Source organism: Phyllobates terribilis, unplaced genomic scaffold, assembly GCF_046119375.1.
Source record: "Phyllobates terribilis strain yellow unplaced genomic scaffold, ASM4611937v1 Scaffold_5__5_contigs__length_657084704, whole genome shotgun sequence".
Taxonomy (NCBI): Eukaryota; Metazoa; Chordata; class Amphibia; order Anura; family Dendrobatidae; genus Phyllobates; species Phyllobates terribilis.
Window position 1 is genome coordinate 32689664 of NW_027362765.1, and position 20605 is coordinate 32710268.

Below are 20605 nucleotides of genomic sequence, written 5' to 3' on the forward strand. Positions count from 1 at the left end.
GGTAGAGGTTTACTAGGGTCTATAAGATAAGCTGTGATAACTAGCTTCAAGTCACTGTAATTTATTTGAGCCTTTTCCAAGGAGACCCAGGGAATAGGATTGTCTTTTAGTGACCAACCATTTGAGAGTTTCAATATCGTTGCTTGATAATAACTAAAAAGATTTGGGAGACCCAATCCACCTCGTCTCTGTTTTTCTAAAAGAGTGATTGATATTTGTGGCTTGTTTTTGTTCCAAATAAACATTCTGAGTTGTGTTTGAAATTTATTGAACCATTTTCCAGGTATAGGCAATGGGATACATCTAATTACATATAAAAATTTAGGAAGGGCCATCATCTTGTAGGTAATGATTCTCCCCAGCCACGATAGGTCTATTTTACTCAGATGGAATAATTCGGTTTGGAGGGATTTATGAAGGACCGACAGGTTGTCATTGACCACAGATGATAGAGATTTTGTCAGAATTATACCCAAGTACGAAATCTGCTGCGGTTGCCAGTTAAAGTCGAATTGTACCTTCAAGGCAGTGGCCAAGTTGTCTTCTAAGTTGAAAGTCATACATTGAGTTTTTGAAAAGTTAATTTTATAAAACGAAACATTAGCAACATTTTTTATCAGGGAATTTAAACGCTGAAGTGACAAAAGGGGGTTTGAGATAGTAAGCAGAATATAGTCTGCAAAAAATGTGACTTTCGAGCATGTTTGTTTAAAGTTTATACCTTCTATAAATGGGTCAGACCTAATTTTTGCAGCTAGGGGTTCAATAAATAGGGCAAAAAGTATAGGTGAGAGGGGATATCCCTGTCTGGTGCCGTTAGATAAAGGAAACTTAACTGAAAGAAAATTATTTGTGTACACCCTGGCAGATGGATTCGAATACATAGCCTTAATGCTGTTGAATATCCTGACTTGAAATCCACATTTTTCAAGAGTTTTAAACATATAAGACCAGTTCACCCGGTCAAAAGCTTTCTCCGCATCTAGGGCCAACAATACTGCTGGAGATTTCTTTTTGCTTATAATCGAGATAATATTAAGGGCTCGTCTTGTGACATCTGATGTCGATCTTCCCTGAATAAAACCCACCTGGTCTGGGTTAATTAGTTTGTGAACAAAATTTTTAAAAGTCTTTGAGCTGCTAATTTAGCCAATAATTTGGTGTCACTGTTCAAAAGAGAAATAGGACTGTAATTTTTTGTGTCATTCGGATCACCTTTGGGTTTGGGGATGACGATCACCAAAGCCTCCAGCATCTCAGCAGGCAAGTGGCCCTCAATCGCAGATGTATTTGCTAATCTAACTAGAGGATCTTCCAACAAGATTTCAAAGCACTTATAAAACTAATTTTGAAACCCATCTGGGCAAGGTGATTTCCCATTTTTAAGGTTTTTAATTAGAGCAGAAATTTCTAATTTAGTATATGGGGAATTCAATTCTTCCAGCTCAGACTTAGAAAGGGAAGGGAGGTTTATGGAATTTAAAAAAGAGTCTATCACTTCACATGAGGGGTTAGAAAAGTTGGGATTATCCTTAAGATTATATAAATTTTTATAAAAATCAGCAAAGATGTCTGTGATTTTCTTAGGATGTGTAACTAAATGGGCATTTTTATCTATAATTTGACTAATCTTTGTCTTTTGTCTAAAATGTTTAAGTCTTGTCGCAAAGGCTTTAGATGGTTTATCGGTTGATGAGTAATGGTTTGCTCTAATTCTTTGAGTAACTTTCTCGAATTCTTCAGATAAAAGGGTTTTGAGTTTCTGCCTCAATGTCAATATTTGAGATAGCAAATCTGGGGAAGGGTTATTAAATAATTTTTCTTCTAAAGCTATAATTTCTTTAGTGATTTTAACTGTTTTGTCTCTATTGTTTTTCTTTAATTGGGAATTTAGTTGGATAAGATGACCCCTTAGTACCGCCTTAAAAGCCGTCCAAAGTAAATAAATTGGAGTATTGTCAGAATCATTCTCTCTAAAGTAATTCTTAATTGATTGTTCTATTGCACATCTGTATTTAGGATGGGTAAATGAGTAACTGTTGTTTCACCACAGCCTATTCTCTACTAAAACTGGGCCAATAATTATTTCAGATAAGACAAGGGCATGATCAGACCATAACCTTGGCTCTATCCACACAGACTTGAATTTGGTTAAAGAAAATATGTCTGTCAGGATCAGGTCAATACGGGAGTATGAGTAATGCCTTCCTGAGTAATGGGTAAACTCTATAGAAGATGTGTTGAGGCATCTAAATGCATCATATAGCTCATTCTTATTAATCCACTGGTCTAAATTAGAGAGAAACTGTCTTGATCTAGTGGAGGAGTCCATTAAGGCATTAGGTACCATGTTAAAATCCCCAAACAAAACCAATTTGCCCCTATGGGTTTGGTGAATAAGCTTCATTATTTTGTCCAAAAAGGTTATTTGACCACTATTAGGGACATAAACATTAGCTAGGGTGAATTCTACACCATTTATTTTACATATTAAAATTAGATATCTTCCATCTTCATCGGCTAATATCAGAAGTTTTTCAAAAGTTACTGTGTTTTTTATAAGAATTGCTACACCTCGTTTTTTCTTTGGATTGGAGGCATAGAAGATGTTGGGAAAGTTCTTATTAGTGAATTTGGGCTGGTTGGCTGCTGCGAATTTGGTTTCTTGAAGACCAATAATATCTGCTCTAGAGTCTCTTATCTGTTTCCATACTAGATATCGCTTTCTTGGGCTATTCAGACCATTAACGTTATGGGATAAAATCTTAACTGCCATGGGAGAAGGTGTCAGTAGTGATGCTTGTCATTTGAGCACGGTGTTTTAGAAATATGAAAAAAAGGGATGGAGACATTGTAAAGATTCTGAAAACAACTTAATGAATCAATGATAAAAAAAAAATGTACTATCAGTAGTAAACCACTAAAAACTGAATCTAGCCTAAAATAACCTAACTTAACTGCTGAAGATTAGTTCCTCTAGAGGATCTATTAATCATAGGAACTAACTCCTCTAGGAAAGGGCTTAAGTTCTGGCCCAAAATCTCAATTCAAATGCATAAAATAAACTTCTCAGGAAATAGTATTACCAAGATCTTTTAGAATCTGTAGACCTTCCTCTACATTGCTTATAGCTACAGTCCGGCCCTGGAAAGAAAACAACACCTTCGCTGGCTTAAAACCCCACTTATACAGGAGGTGTTTCTGCCGAAGAATGTCTGTGATTTTTGCTAAGTTTTTCCTTTGTAACATGGTCTCTTTTGAGAGATCAGCAAACATTTTAATGTTCTCATAGGGGTGAGGTAAGATTTTGTTGGTTCTTATAAATTCTTTTAACCTTTCTTTTGTATGAAAGAAATGGAATTTGACAATTACGTCTCTTGGAATGTCCGGTCTGATATGTTTAGGTTTTGGAAGTCTATGGACTCTAACAATAGTGACATCTAGATCTGTCAGAGATGGCAAGGACTTCTTTAGCAGACCTTTTACATAAAGATCTAATTGGTCATTTTTGACTGACTCAGGGATCCCTCTCAGCTTCAGATTTTGTCTTCTCTCCCTGTCTTCTAAATCCGTCATCTTATTTGTAATGAATTTTAGATCTTCCCTTAGAGTACTTTGCTCCTTCCCCAACTTATCAGTCATTTTTCCTAATTCAAAAACCTCAGCTTCATTTCTTTCTACTCTATGTGAGATGGAATCAATCGAGGTCTGAAGTTTCTCAAATCTCCTATCTAGGTCTTTTTTTGTGTCCAGTCTCATGGATTTTTTAAAAGCTGTAAACAGACTCTTGAAAAATGTTTGGTCTAATGGCTGCTCCCATTTGAAACTTTGAAGAGGATCATTTGGGTCAGTATAGGATGAATCGTCTCTCCTAGATCTCTGCTTATCCGGGCTTACAGTAGGTGAGGAGGTCTCATCCTCTTCAGAGCTCTCCTCTGTCACCTGCTTTGTATGAGATGATTTCTTAGATTCCCTCTTGTTCCTCTTTTTTGAGGATGATTGAGATTTAATGAACATTGAGTCGTCATCAGATATTTCTTTGTCCTGAGACCGGGTGTTCTTAGCAGAAGTTTTATATGGAGATCTTGACCTGTCCCTAGGTTTGTTGTCGGGAATAGATTTAGGTTTTGATGAAGACATTATGTTAATTGCGATCCCTCACAAGATGAAATTGGAAAATAATTACCAAACAATTAGGACAGAGTGGTTCAGATAAATTGCAGTTCACCAGAGTCTTTATGCTGTACTAAACTATCATAGCAATGAGTATTATGAATTAGGAGAGTAAGGAATGAGTGAAAATCCTAGCTAGAGCGATAAGATTTAAAATCTCAACCTCTAAAGAGATAAAATAAAATAATAATATATATAATATATAATACTATAATAATAATAATATGTTTTCACAAAGAAGACATGAGAAAAAAGATCTTAAGAATCTAAAGACCCCTGGCTGCAGTATCAAAAATCAGCCACCAGAGCCCGCCACTGAGGCGAAAAATTTAAGAGAGAGAAATATAGCTTTCATACATCCAGTAAATTAGTTATATATAAAGTAGAGATATTCCTAACAAATAAATGTATGTTGTTAAAAACAATTACCTTAGGTATTACAATAAAAGTAGATAATATCAGCTGTCTTCAGAAATTAGCTAATCAAATCTGCTCATTTTTCTCCCATTCACTATTACACACAGTATGAAGAGAAGGCAACATCTTACCTACACCAAGACCCACGGCACCAAGACATGTACATATATATAATAATAAAGAAAGCTTTGTAGCAGTGTTAGCAATGACAGAGGAAAAATCACCACACACAAAAAAAAAAAATATAAACATGGTTTCCCTCTTCAGATCTGCGCAGCTCGTGTTCATTGGAAACCCAATGATTTCATTTGCTCACGGAGAGTCCTCTCGTCTCTGTACCAAAATTGTTGTTTATGATGATCAACTATCGCGGCCAAAGATATTAATAAATATTTTTCAAGAACTGTAATATCTCTTGTTAGTCATACATTTGTAGAGCTATATCAGGAGTAAAAGGGGTGTCAAGTCCATATGTAGTCTTTTCAGTTAGATCAACACAGTTTTACATAAAATGGCGGAGTTAAGAACCGTAAAGCACAAGATGGCGGCACCAAAACTCAGTGAAGATCCCACAGTCATGCAATAAATGGTACATATGTGTAACAGATTTAAGTAAGACTACTTAAATCCTTTTAGATAATAAAACCTCTGTTATCACACAAGATGGCGTAGTTGAATATGATGAAGTACAAAATTGGCGTCATTGTAAAATTTGTGACACAGCAAAAAAAAGGTACTTATCCGTTCAAGAGCGGCGAATCTTCAAAGATGAACCCCAAGGTCAAATCAAAGACCAGGTGATGAAATAATGAGGTAATAAGATCTCAAGATAGCTCAAATCTTTAAGCTTCCCTCAGGAAAATTACTCAGCATAGTTGTGAGGTAAAATTTTTCAGATAATATCAAAGAAGGTCTCAAAATGTTTCTGAAGCATCCTGAGTTAGTTTAGTAGCTTTTTATGAGTTCAATGTCTTTAAAAAGGCATTTCATCCCAGTTGCTTATTCTGAGGCAGGAGCACAAGAAAACACGTACCTACTCCATGACTAGCAGGCCACGCCCCCTCTACACACGTGTGTGTGTGTGTGTATATATAATATAATATATATTGGAATACCACAGTATTGCTGCATATTCTAAAAATGACAGTCTACTATGACATCCATACACAGGCTGGATGTCAAGGATTGATCACGACAGGCAAGGGGGCATTCAGTTGGCACCTGACAGGCAGAGCAACACATTTTCTCACTGCGATCCAGTCACAAGGAAATTGATGCCCGCCCATACTAGCATCTAGACCAGATTGCCAGGCCCAACGCATGGCTCCACCCTGTGCAACCCGGCTCCGCTCCGCACACGTCGTCCAAACGCTGCTCCGCTCCGTACACCTCGTGCACGCACGGCTCTGCTCCGTACGCCTCGTACACGCGCGGCTCTGCTCCATACACCTGGCTACGCTCCGTACACCTCGTACACATGGCTACGCTCCGTACACCTCGTACACATGGCTACGCTCCGTACGCCTCGTACACGCGCGGCTCGGCTCCGTACGCCTCGTACACGCATGGCTCCGCTCTGTACACCTCGTACACGCGCGGCTCCGCTCTGTACACCTCGTACACGCACGGCTCCGCTCCGTACACCTCGTACACGCGCGGCTCCGCTCCGTACACCTTGTACACGCGCGGCTCCGCTCCGTACACCTCGTACACGCGCGGCTCCGCTCCGTACACCTCGTACACACGCGGCTCCGCTCCGTACACCTTGTACACGCGCGGCTCCGCTCCGTACACCTCGTACACGCGCGGCTCCGCTCCGTACACCTTGTACACGCGCGGCTCCGCTCCGTACACCTCGTACACGCGCGGCTCCGCTCCGTACACCTTGTACACGCGCGGCTCCGCTCCGCACACCTCGTACACGCGCGGCTCTGCTCCGTACACCTCGTACACACGCGGCTCCGCTCCGTACACCTTGTACATGCGCGGCTCCGCTCCGTACACCTCGTACACGCGCGGCTCCGCTCCGTACACCTCGTACACACGCGCGGCTCCGCTCCGTACACCTTGTACACGCGCGGCTCCGCTCCGTACCCTTCGTACACGCGCGGCTCCGCTCCGTACCCCTCGTACACACGGCTCTGCTCCGTACACCTCGTACACACACGGCTCTGCTACATCCACACTGTAAACCCCTCCTGACCCCACACATAACCTTCCCCTCATCCAGCACCATGACAACCAGCACAGCAGAGTCCTGCATCCACTGAGGCCCCTGATCATGTGACCCCTGACTCCTCCCCTCCTGTGACCTCATCACAGGTCCTGTGCGCACAGAACAGCCATATATGTGGTGGCGGCTCTGCAGGTGGAGGTATGTGGAGATCCCCCATTACTGGGCGCTGGGGGCATTAACCCCCTCAGTGCTGAGGCTATTGTGACCTCTGCCTCCCTTATTCCTAGTGCTGTGACCTTTCTCTTTCCTCTGTATCAGGTTATTACGGGATGAGTTGTATTTTGTCGCCATTTTCGGCTCCATATAATGTAACTGATGTAACATATATTTGGTGACAGATGACAGACGGCCGCTCCTCTGTTATCTCCAGTAATAAATGTACAACTACTGTGATAACAATTACATATGGGGAATATTTGTTGTATGACTTTTCCACAATAATTTCTCATTACTTGGGAAGAAATATCACATTTATGTCATCAATCTCCGAATATCAGAACGTTTTTTACTTTTCCTGGCTGCCATGGTAACAATCGACGCCCTGCGATCACATAGCGAGATGCTGAGGTAACGTTTAACCACCTGGATGAGACGGTCGCTATTGACCACAGCATCCGAGGAGTTAAACAACCCGTGTGATTGTCATCATGTAATAGTATGTGACAGCAAGAAAACTGCATCTGATGTACAGTAACGGCAAAGAGCAGGAGAGATGAGAAGAATCAAGAAATGATGAATACAAAATCTACATGTCACATCTCCTGGGATGCTTTATGATGTTACATCCTCATCTTCTCCCCATTCAGGTCCCTACAATACCGGATCCTCTCAGTGGAGATCTTCTATAGAAGAACATTTTTCTGATTTACCCATCAAGAATGGATGGACACAAGGACAAGATGGCGGAGAGGCTGTTACAACTCACCCTAGAGATCCTGTTCCAGTTTACTGGAGAGGTGAGAGATTCTGATGACGTCACATTACATCATTCTTATCTATGGGAATAACAGATGGACAGAACTGGAGAGGTGAGGACTCTGGAAATGTCTGTAGTGAGATTTATTAATGTGTCTCTCCATAACCAGGATTACACAGTAGTGAAGAAGACCTCTAGTGAGCGCTGTCAGCACCCTGTGTCTGAGGGATGGGAAAGACCCCTGAGCGCAATCACAGGTCCTCCACCTCACCCCCTGATACTTGAGGACATCAATGACCAGAAGATCCTAGAACTCACCTACAAGATGATTGAGCTGCTGACTGGAGAGGTGACACTGCTGGGAATGCTGGGACATTATAAAGTAACGCTATGAAGGGATCGGGGGAATTACTATATCATTGTATGTGTCAGGTTCCTATGAGGTGTCAGGATGTCACCGTCTATTTCTCCATGGAGGAGTGGGAGTATTTAGAAGGACACAAAGATCTGTATAAGGAGGTCATGATGGAGTTTCCCCAGCCCCTCACATCACCAGGTAATAGACAGGATTAAATAAACACGGCCTATAATTATCTGTATGTAAATAATGAATTCAGTTCCTGTATGTGTTTTCTCCAGTCCTATCCAATAAGAGGACAACACCAGAGGGATGTCCTGGTCCTCTTCTTCCACAGGACTGTAAACAAGAAGATCCCGATGTTCCTCAGGATCATCAGGTAGATGGAGAGAAGGTGTCATGAGATCTCCCCTATGATGTGTAGATAGCTGTGAAGGTCTTGTGTTCAGTCTTGGTTTATCCCCCTGAATTATAAAATGAATGATCATTTTATTAGAAACATTTTTGGTCATCTTGTTAATGAATGATTTTTTTCTGTTTTTCTGAATCATTTCACGCGACTTTTACAATATTTATTTCAGGGTAACGATATGCGCAGAATTATTATAGAGACATATGTGATGGGTGATGAGCAATGCAAAGAAGAGTTTCCTACATATGACTATCCAGGTGAGTAGTAACCACAAAATGCAGAGCAGGGTCACATCAGGGTAAATTACTATACAAAAAGGGGTTCAACTACATAAAAATTCCATGGATGTGGGACCTACTTTAAAGCAATAGCTTTATAAGCAGTTTCTGTTAGTAAGTTATTTTCTAACTTGAACAGAAAAAACCCTACACCTATGCCATGATATGTCTCTGTACGTGATTCATGGCTCTAATGACTCCATGTCATGAGTTTCATGATTTTTTCGATCATAAGTAATTAAAATTGCTGCACAATCTCTCCTGAAACGGGGAGCACTAATACTTTTTCTACCTTTGTAGTCAGGATTTATCGTTGTTCCAATAGTCCATCAGAAATTAGTGTAACTTCGACTTAGAGTGAACTTTTCAACCATATCCACTAAGTGTGTAATATTTCTTAAAGAAACTCATCTGACAGAAAATATTGTCCCCCTGAGACAGTTTAGATTGTCAAGTGCCAACATGTCACATAATATAATTACTCCACAGATGTCACAGTTTTTGTCTCCAGTGGTTAGTGCCCAAGATCCTCTCATTTAATAACTCTCTGTTACAGCTAGTTTTGTGTTCCTAATCAGGCTCCATTTTTCAAATTTTACATGTCACGTTTCTTGGTAATAACTTTATTTTTAACCTGATCCCAGTGATTCTGAGCTTGTTTTTTTCCATGACACATTGTACTTTTCATATATATAAATTTGTCAAATGGAAACTAAAAAATGGCGAGCAACTTAAAAAATATATAAAGAAAAGTGATATTGACTTAAATAGTTGTGATCGCTCAGTTGGTAAACCTTAGATAGCAGCATATTATAAACATACATCACATGGAAATCAGTCTAAACAGGGGTGTCAGATGGAAGAGAAAACAAATCAACTAGGTTATATAGAGTTAGCCAAAAAATGGTAAGTGCATAATACTAAAAAAGGGCCGCCTGTTTGGTGAGCATGGTTTCGATATTACAAAATACACATCGGTTGTTTCACAATGCATGTATTAAGTTCTGATTTTTAAAATAGGCTTTATACCGTAGATTAAGTGCCCCGATGTCTCCAGGTTTATATCATGGATTAAATGTATCAGGGTTTGCAGAATGACAGTCCAAAACAACTCACAGTTCAGGTGTAAGTCCGGGATAAATCACCACAAGTTAATCCTTGCTGGAGGTATGAGGCGTGGGAATTCCCTCTGACAAAGGAAATGGCTTTTCCGAATTGTGTAAGGGAGTAATATGGCACCTTCAGGCACCTGTACCTCATTGAAGAGAGTGACGTCATATGTCGCTTGTTCCGGCACGCTGTTTTCAGGCGCGTCGTCGGATGGGACTCCCTGAGTATCACAGCGCACTCCCGCGCCTGGCACCTCCAGCAAGGATTAACTTGTAAGTGATAATTTATCCTGACTTGCACCTGAACTTTGAGTTGTTTCAGACTGTCGTTAAGGCTACGTTCCCACCATCTGGAGCCTGCTGCGGCCCCAACACTGCGGAGAAGCCGCCGACAGCTTCCGCTCAATATGCTAATGAGGGGCACCACTATAGGGAAAGCCCGCATGCGGACCTGCTGGAGAAATTTACATGCTGCGGTCTGGAAAGTCGCACTGCATGTCTGTTTCCGCGGGTGATCCGTAGATGCATAGTGGGCATGGGATTTCTACAAATTCCATCCACTCAGTTCAAGTGTGCTTCGTCCAATCAACAGCGATAACTGATCGTGTGCACATACCCTAACTGTTTTTGTTAACTCTATATAACCTGGTTTATTAGTTTCCATTTGAGCAGTCAAGGGGTATTATATCCAACTTTTTAGTGCAGTGTATCTAATCTATATATGTGTTACTTACCAACTGAGGACACCTTAAACAGGGGTGGGTATCCTTCCACTTGCAGCTTAAAGGTTGTCTTATCCCAATACTGAAGAGGGAGCGCGGGTGGTATATATATATTCTGACATTGTGCTTTTCGTTAGTGGTAATTTTAGGTCAATTTGTTTTGCGTTTCATGAAAAAATCTGAAATTTTCCAAATATTTTGAACAGCTAGAAATGTTTAAACATTGATTTTGTATGCCCTTAACCCCTTCACGTTGCTGCCCTCTTCCGTTTTTGCGCATTCTCTTTTTGCTCCTCTTCTTCCCAGAGCCATAACTTTTTTATTTTTCAACCAATATGGCTGTGTCAGGGCTTGTTTTTTTTGCAGGATGAGTTGTACTTTTAAACTACACCATTGGTTTTACCATATCATCTACTGGAAAACGGGGAAAAAATTCAAAGTGCGGTGAAATTGCAAAAAAGTGCAATTCCACAATTGTTTTTTTGTGTTTGTTTTTTTTTTACTATGTTCACTAAATGCTAAAACTGACCTGCCATTATGATTCTCCAGGTCATTACGAGTTTGTAGATGGCAAAAATGTATAGGTTCTTTTTTATTTAAGTGGTGGAAAAAAATCCAAAGTTTGTTTAAAAAAAAAAAAAAAAAAATTGCGCCATTTTTCAGGCTTGGTGAGGGCATTTTTTTTGCTGGCCGATCTGACATTTTTATTGATACCATTTAGAGGTAGATATGATCTTTTGATCGCCTATTATTACATTTAATGCAATGTGGCTTTGACCAAAAAAAGGTAATTCTGGCGTTTTGATTTTTTTCTTGTTACGCCATTTACCAATCGGTTTAATTCTTTTTTTTATATTGATAGATCGGGCAATTCTGAACATGGCAATACCAAATATGTGTATGTTTAATTTTTTTTTATTGTTTTATTTTGAATGGGGTGAAAGGTGATTTGAACTTTTATATTTTTTAAACATTTTTAAAAACTTTTTCTTTCTTTCTTTATACTGGCTTCAATAGTCTCCATAGGAGAATAGAAGCTGCGATCATCCGATCGCCTGTGTTACACATAATAGGGCTTAAGCCCTGCTATGCGTAACAAAAGTGTTCATCTGCTATGAATGCCAACCGCTGGGTGGTGCTCATAGCAGATCGGCAATGACAACCTCAGGGGTCTCCTGCAGACCCCGGGTTGTCATGCCAACCCATTTGCGAACTGCGGCCATGTGACACGGGCGCCGATGGGTGGGTCTTATGACGTGCTTCCGGCATGGCGATGTTAAATGCCACTGTCAGAGATTGACAGGGGCATTTAACATGTTAACAGCCACGGGTGGATCGTGATTCCACCCACGGCTGTTAGGGCCACATGACAGCTGATCAGATCAGCTGTCATGTCCCCGGAAAGGCGCGGGCTAATCGCCGGAGCCCGCATCAAATGGGGAGGCATGCCATGTGCCGTACATGTACAGCGCATGTCGTGAAAGGGTTAAAACATAATGATACCACACAGAATAGTCAATAATTAGCATTTACTGTACTTTACATCAACAGCATTTTTTCAAACATCATTTTAGGACTTTTTATACAAATGAAGAATCCTGGCACTCACATGTTGGTTAAACGCTCTCTTTAATGGAGGTCCACATACAAAACGTTTCAGCTCATCCCAGGCTTTTGTCAGTTGTTTTTAAGAACTTTAACTCCTTTACCCCCCTGCATGTTTCATCCTCCTGACCAGGCCAAATTTGACAATTCTGACCAGTGTCACTTTATGAGGTAAATAAGTCTGTAATGATTCAACGTATCCAAGTGGTTCTCAGATTGTTTTTTTCATGACACACTGTAGTTTATGTTAGTTGTTAATTTAGGACGATCTATTTTACATTTATTTGCAAAAATATCGGAATTTTGAAAATTTCGCGATTTTCAAAATTTAAATTTTTATGCCCTTATACCAGATAGTTATCTCACAAAATAGATAATAAATAACATTTGCCACATGTCTACTTCACATCAGCATCATGTTTGAAACATAATTTTTTTTTTTCTTAGGAAGTTAGAAGAGTTAAAGGGGTTGTCCACCACTTTCACATTGATGCCCTATCCTTGGGTAGGGCATCAATATGTGATCACCCGACAACCCGTTGATCACCTGTCATCGGTGCCGGCGGCGGCCGCTTACCTGTGGTGCTTGGCCGTCAAGTTGCAGTGGCCGGCGCTTGTTACTGTACATCCACCTCCTATTCAATTCAATGGGAGGCGGATGTGCAATACCCCACGACAGCCACTACAAATGGGCGACCAAGCACCGCAGGTAAGCACTTCCGGCTGGAGGCCACCTCCGCCAGCACCGATAACGGCTGATCGGCGGGGGTGCCGGGTGTGGGATAGGGCATCAATGTGAAAGTAGTCCACAGATTCTTTAAATGTTTATCAACAATTTCTCGTTTTTCAATAACATTTACAAATCCAATTTTTTTTATGGACTAGATCATTTTTGAAATGATTTTGAGGGGCAAAAAAATACCCAAAAGTTAAGCCATTTCAAAAACTGTACACCTCGAGTGCTCAAAACCAAATTTAGTGAGTTCATTAACCCTTCAGGTGCTTCAAAAGGAAAAAAATCCAGCGTCCAGATCTTCCATAAAATCTCCACATTTTATTATAATTAAAAAAAATAATTAGTGGAATAAAGTCGCATTCCTACACAGAGGGTTAGATACACTTGGCAAACATGTTTCGGAGTAAAACCCCTTATTCATTGCATACTCAGATGCTTCGTATGAATTAAACCAATGTGGAAGGAAAATATTTAAATTTTTGTCCAAATGTTGCTCTAGCCCCAAATTTTGAATTTTCACAAAGGTAACAGGAGAAAATGGCCCCTGAGAACATTGATACCCCATATGTGGTGGAAAACTACTGTTTGGGCACACGGCAGGGCTCAAAAGGCAAGGAGCACCAATTGAATTGTGGAGCACAATTTTGGTTGGAATTGACTGTGGATGCCATGTCACATTTGAACAGCCCCTGACATGCCAAAACAGCAGAAACCCCAAGTGACCCCATTTTGGAAACTACACCTTTAGTGGAATTTATCTAGGGGTGTAGTGAGCATTTTTAGCCTTCAGGCGATTCAAAGAATTGTATAACATTGGGCTGAGTAAATGGAAAATTACCATTTTTTTCACTAAAATGTTGCTTTGGCATCAAGTTTTTAATTTTCAAAAGAGATAATAGGAGAAAATGAATGGTGCAATTTCTCCTGAGTATGACAATACCCCATATGTGGTCAAAAACTACTTTTGTGGCACAGTGCACAGCAGATTTTACATTTTCACTCAGGGATATGGGTAAAAATGGCACCAAAATTTGTCACACAATTTCTGCTGAATGGGAAATGCTCCATATGTGGCTGTACAGTACTGCTTAGCCATTCGGCGAGACTTGGGAGGGACAGAGAGCTATTTGCCTCCTGGAATGCAGATGTACCTACAATTGTTTGTGGACTCCATATCTAGAGCCCCTAAGTGCTAGAAGAGCAGAACCTTCGCACCAGGGGGGTGGCCAGGATGCGATGGCATCCACCTTGCCGGGCTCCGGCTTTAGAGTTCCCCCGCCTACCCGGTGTCCCAGGAAGACACCGATACCCAGCTGGCACTTTCCGGCTTAATGGTTAACCCTGCCTGGTGGATCCGCCCCAGCACCTGCGCCAAATGCACCAGGTGATCCTCCCAGGTGGGACTGAAGATATCAATGTCATCCAGGTACACGACCGCATAGCCATCGAGTCCCTTGAGCAGTATGTTGATCATCCGCTGAAAATTGGCAGGGGCATACTTCATGCCATATGGCATCACAGTGAACTTGTACAGTCCAAATGGGGTGATAAAGGCAGAGCGTTCCCGTGCCTCAGGGGTCAGGGGAATCTACCAATATCCACGGCTCAGATCCATAATGGTCAGATACTTGGCCCCGGCCAACTGATCGAGCAGGTTATCGATGTGCGGCATTAGTTATGCATCGGTGACCGTGACAGCGTTGAGCACCCTGTAGTCCATGCAGAATAGGGTTGTCTGGTCCTTATTTGGGATGAGGACTACAGGCGAGGCCCAACCACTGCTGGATGATTGGATGACCCCCAGCTTCAGCATCTCATCAATCTCCTGGCGCATGTGCTGCTGTACATCCAGGGAGACCCAATATGCTGAGCGCCGGATTGGGGAGTGATCCCGGTGTCCACGTGATGGACGGCCACATCTGTCCTGCCAGGCTTGTTGCTGAACAAATCCCGGAAGGGGTGTAGGGTTGTCCACAGCTGGGACCGTTGGTTCGACAACAGCTGGTTGCAAACCTCCACGTCCTCGATGGTCCCTCCTGCCCTAGCGTGGGCGAGCATGTCCAGGAGGGTCTCCGCCTCTCCCTCCCCTGGAAGGTTGCATACGAGGAGGGCACAGGCCTCATGCTCATGATGTGCCTTCATCATTTTTACGTTGAAGGCCTTCCGCCTTCCCCGGGCTTGGTCCAGGGTAACCAGGTATGTTACGGCATTGAGCTGCTGGTGCACGAGGTACAGGCCTTCCCATGCCGCCTGAAGCTTGTCCTGGGTTACGGGGACCAGTACCCACACCTTTTGACTCACCTGGTAGGTCCTCTCACAAGCATTCTGGTTGTACCGTCGCTTCTGGCCTGGGCTCTCATCATATTATCGTGCACCAGCTGCGCCAAGGCTTGCATCTTGTCACGGAAGCACACAACATATTGGATGACAGACACTCCAGGGGTGGCTAAGTCCCCTTTCCAGACCTCTTTCACCAGAGCCAGGGGTCCCTGCGCACGTCGGCCGTACAGGAGCTCAAAGGGGGAGAACCCTGTTGAGGCCTGTGGAACCTCCCGGTAGGCAAATAGCAGGTGTGGGAGGTACCACTTCCAATCGCGCCTGTGGGAGTCAACCAACATCTTAAGCATCTGCTTCAGTGTGCCATTAAACCTTTCGCACAGGCCATTGGTCTGTGGGTGGTACGAGCTGTTCACCAGATGTTGCACCTGTATTTGCTTACAGAGGGACTCCATCAGCTGCGGCATGAACTGGGGGTGGGTTAGAAGTCTTAATTGATATTTTGTGCTACATAATACTTTTTAGAGGCTTATTATTGCAATATTTGAGAGGCAAAATGAACTAAAAGGGTCTAACTTATTGTACTACTGGTTTCTGCTCTGAGCTCTACTGTTGGATTATGAACAGTTTTTGTCTTTAGTAAATAATTGAATTTTGATATATAACCTCAACATAAGTTTCTATGAATATTTTAAAAATGTAATTCAGGATATTTCATTTAAAAATTATCTTTAATCTTGACAGATGACTGCACTAGAAGAGCAGAGGAACAACTGACATCTTCTGTTTTGAAATCAGATGACCTTAATATCACACAAGATATAACTGACCTTTATGCCACCATTCCAGAAATACCATCATCCTTTCACAGCAAAGATCTATCATTTGATCATTTTAAACAGGTCCTATCTTCTGATTCATTTAGCCAAAATTTAGAGCTTCTTAAGCAAAAAACAGTTCACGCAGGGGAGGAGCTATATTCATGTTCACAATGTTGCAAAAGTTTTGTAAGTAAGTCAAAATTTGTTACACATCAAAGGACTCACACAGGTGAGAAGCCTTTTTCATGCTCAGAATGTAAGAAATCTTTTGCAGATAAATCAAATCTTAATACACATCAGAAAAATCACACAGGGGAGAAGCCATATTCATGTTCAGAATGTGGGAAATGTTTTGTAAATAAATCAAAACTTGATAAACACTATAGAATTCATACAGGAGAAAAATCATATTCATGTTTAGAATGTGAGCAATGTTTTACCAAGAAATCACATCTTTTTACACATCAGAGAACTCACACAGGGGAGAAGCCATATTCATGTTCAGCATGTTGGAAATGTTTTACACACAAATCACATCTTTTAATACATGAGAGAACTCACACAGGGAAGAAGCCATTTTCATGTTCAGAATGTGGGAAATTTTTTGCATATAAATCAAGTCTTGTTACACATCAGAGATGTCACACAGGTGAGAAGCCATTTTCATGTACAGAATGTGATAAATGTTTTGCCAAGAAATCACATCTTTTTACACATCAAAGAACTCACACAGGGGAGAAGCCATTTTCATGTTCAGAATGTGAGAAATCTTTTGCAGATAAATCAAATCTTATTACGCATCAGAGAAGTCACACAGGGAAGAAGCCATTTTCATGTTCGGAATGTGGGAAATTTTTTGCATATAAATCAAGTCTTGTTACACATCAGAGATGTCACACAGGTGAGAAGCCATTTTCATGTACAGAATGTGATAAATGTTTTGCCAAGAAATCACATCTTTTTACACATCAGAAAACTCACACAGGGGAGAAGCCATTTTCATGTTCAGAATGTGGGAAATGTTTTACACATAAATCACATCTTTTTACACACCGCAGAACTCACACAGGGGAGAAACCATTTTCATGTTCAGAATGTGGGAAACCTTTTAAGCAGATATCACATCTTATTAGTCACCTAAGAATTCACACAGGGGAGAAACCATTTTCATGTTCAGAATGTGAGAAATGTTTTATCAACCAAAGAAGTCTTTTTAAACATCAAATATCTCACAAAGGGAGAAATTATTCTCACACCTAGAAGGAGGGAAATATGTTACTCAAAAATCACATTTTGTTGACTTCAAAGGAAAACTCACACAAGGAGAAACCATATATTTTTTCCAATCTGTACAAGAAAACACATAGCAGAGAGTTAAAGTAATGACAAAAAGGTAAAGGGGAAGTGTTGGAGATGCGCTCACGTGTGTGTGTGTCTGTATGTATGTGTGTATATATATATATATATATATATATATATATTGTAAGGCGGCGGTGTTCACACCGTGCAGTGACCCAAGCAAGTCCAACATAAACAGCTTTATTCAGCAACTCACGGGTAAACAGAAAAGTCCTCCGGTTCGCAGCTGGGTTAACATGAGTCCTTAAACAACGGTTGCCGTGAGCAACGGCCACGCTGGTCCGCTTAGAGCCTGACGGGTGCAGAGCCTTCCCAGGCGTGGGTTCAGCTACTTACAGGCCCACCAAACTTTCCTGCTATGCTTCTAGCAGGTCCCAATACTGAACAACACATCCTTAATGCGGGGTTTTTAAAGGACCTGTGGCAAGAGCCACTGGAAAACCCGGGTTGGAGGGAGGAGGCCGCCCCACTGCATTCCTGTAGCCTCCCCCAAGAAATGAAGGCCCTGCCGGGTTTTACTAATCTGCCTTAGCCAGATAGCCTGACCAGATCAATGCTCACCTTCATTCCTGCATTGCAGCCGCAGGTCAGTTTGTGACTGCAATGCACTCCAATGGATTTAATAGGTCTCTGTACACATTCTGGGGGATATATAACTTCCCTCGTATACGATCCCGGTCACTGCCTCACATATGCCCCCCCCCTCTGTTCAAACTTGTGGGGTTGAACATTTGTCACCATACAGGGTGCCCGGGACAGGGCATCCGCATTTGCCTGCGACTTCCCAGGGCAATGTTTTACAGAGAAACTGAAATTTTGCAGTGACAGGAACCACCTGGTGACTCGCGCATTCCTCTCCTTGGTGTTCCTCATCCATACCAAGGGTGAGTGGTCCGTCACCAAGCGGAACTGACAGCCAAGTAAATAATAACGTAGTGATTCCAAGGCCCACTTAATAGCCAAACACTCCTTCTCTACCACGCTATAGTTTTTCTCTGCCGGGATAAGTTTTCTACTCAAGTAGGTGACCGGGTGCTCTTCGCCATCCACTTTTTGTGACAATACCGCCCCGAGGCCTACCTCTGATGCGTCTGTCTGTACAATGAAGGTTTCCTTGAAGTTGGGACTGATGAGGACCGGCTTTCCACACAGGGCCAACTTCATGGACTGAATGGCTTCTTCTGCCTGAGGGTTCCACCGAACCATTACCGATTTTTTTTTTTTCCTTTCAAGAGATCGGTCAGGGCCGCCTTTCTCCCAGCAAAATTAGGTATAAACCGGCGGTAATACCCAAGGATGCCAAGGAACGCCCTCACCTGCTTTGTACTTGACGGTTTAGGCCAGTTTTTTATGGCCTCAACTTTATTGATTTGGGGCTTGATAACTCCTCGGCCAATCACATACCCCAAATATCGGGCTTCCTCTAGCCCTATTGCACATTTTTTTGGGGTTGCCGTTAATCCCGCGGCTCTGAGAGAATCCAGCACCGCTTGTACCTGATATAGACCCTCCGGAGCTATGAAGGCGGTCTTTTCCTTTGCCGATTCCGTGAGAGGTACCTGTCAGTAACCCTTGGTGAGATCGAGTGTGGTAAAGTACTGGGCCTGCCCCAGTCTCTCAATCAGCTCATCCACCCTGGGCATTGGATATAGGTCAAATTTCGACACCTCATTTAATTTCCGGAAATCGTTACAGAAGCGTAACGATCCGTCTGGTTTCGGAATCAGTACGATGGGGCTAGCCCACTCACTCCGTGGTTCCTTGATGACGCCTAACTGGAGCATTTGATTTACCTCAGTCATGATGGCTTGCCTCCGGGCTTCGGGTGCCCGGTACGGTCTCATTCGCACTCTTACCCCAGGTTCGATGACAATGTCATGTTGGAGAACGGTAGTCCTACCCGGTAGCTCTGAGAACACGTCGGTATTCTGCTGCACCAGCGAGCGAGCCTCCCGTCGCTGCTGTTTTGTGAGAGCGTCACTTATCCTGACCTCTCCCCCGGACCCATCCCTGGCTGAAGGTAGAGAATTTTTTGGCGGCATGCCCGAAGTCTGTAACTAAACACTCTCAAGCTTTCCAAGGTTTTAGCAGGTTTACATGGTAAAGCTGCTCAGGTTTCCTCCTTCCGGGCTGATACACCCGGTAATTTACCTCCCCCACCTTTTCTCGAACCTCATATGGCCCTTGCCAATTGGCCATGAGCTTACTCTCGGCTGTGGGTACCAGTACTAATACCCGATCACCCTTGTTAAAAGACCTAACCATGGCTCTTTTATTATATTTGCGCCTCTGGACTACCTGGGCATCTAACAGATGTTCTTTCATGATGGGCATGACCGCCGCAATCCGGTCCTGCATACTAGTCACGTATTCAATTATACTCCTATGTGGAGTTGGCTCTTGTTCCCACGTCTCTTTGGCTACTTCCAACAGACCCCTAGGGTGTCTGCCGTACAATAACTCAAAGGGAGAGAACCCTGTGGAAGCCTGGGGTACCTCACGGACGGCGAACATCAAATAGGGTAGCAACATGTCCCAATCCCTTCCGTCCTTAGAAACCACCTTTTTTAACATGGACTTGAGGGTTTTATTGAACCGTTCTACTAGCCCGTCGGTTTGAGGGTGGTACACCGAGGTGCGCAATTGTTTAATTTTTAGCATTTTGCACAGTTCCCTTGTCACCTTGGACATAAAAGGGGTCCCTTGATCCGTCAGGATCGCCTTAGGTAGTCCAAGGCGACAGAACATGGCAAACAGCTCCCGTGCAATCAGTTTCGCTGAGGTGTGGCGTAGTGGTATAGCCTCCGGGTACCGGGTGGCATAGTCGACGACCGCCAGTATGTGTTGGTGGCCATGAGCGGATTTTACAATGGGCCCTACCAAGTCCATTGCAATTCATTTTAAAAGGTACCTCTATCACTGGCAGGGGTACCAATGGGCTACGGAAACTGGCGGTGGGTGTGGTCAGTTGACATTCAGGGCAGGATTCGCAGTACTGTTGGACCTCCGCGTAAATCCCCGGCCTAAAGAACCGCCGCAAGATATGTTCTTGCGTCTTTTTAACCCCTATGTGTCCACCCAGCAGGTGTGTGTGTGCCAAATCTAGAACCGCCCGACGGTACGACTGAGGTACCACTAACTGTTCCATGACCTCGTCCCTGATCTTGTCTACCCTATAGAGCAACT

General features: G+C 42.7%; 1 protein-coding gene across 1 annotated transcript in view; it reads left to right on the forward strand.

Moving 5' to 3' along the window:
- The window catches only part of LOC141271406 (uncharacterized), a 128220-nt gene that overhangs the window by 67728 nt on the left and 39887 nt on the right, over positions 1 to 20605 (forward strand). The window contains exons 19-25 of the mRNA XM_073681492.1: positions 7287 to 7393; positions 7704 to 7782; positions 7912 to 8091; positions 8175 to 8298; positions 8382 to 8479; positions 8682 to 8769; positions 15984 to 17156. Of these exons, the coding sequence (XP_073537593.1) occupies positions 7287 to 7393; positions 7704 to 7782; positions 7912 to 8091; positions 8175 to 8298; positions 8382 to 8479; positions 8682 to 8769; positions 15984 to 17156 (1849 nt within the window). The remainder of the gene's footprint in view (positions 1 to 7286; positions 7394 to 7703; positions 7783 to 7911; positions 8092 to 8174; positions 8299 to 8381; positions 8480 to 8681; positions 8770 to 15983; positions 17157 to 20605) is intronic.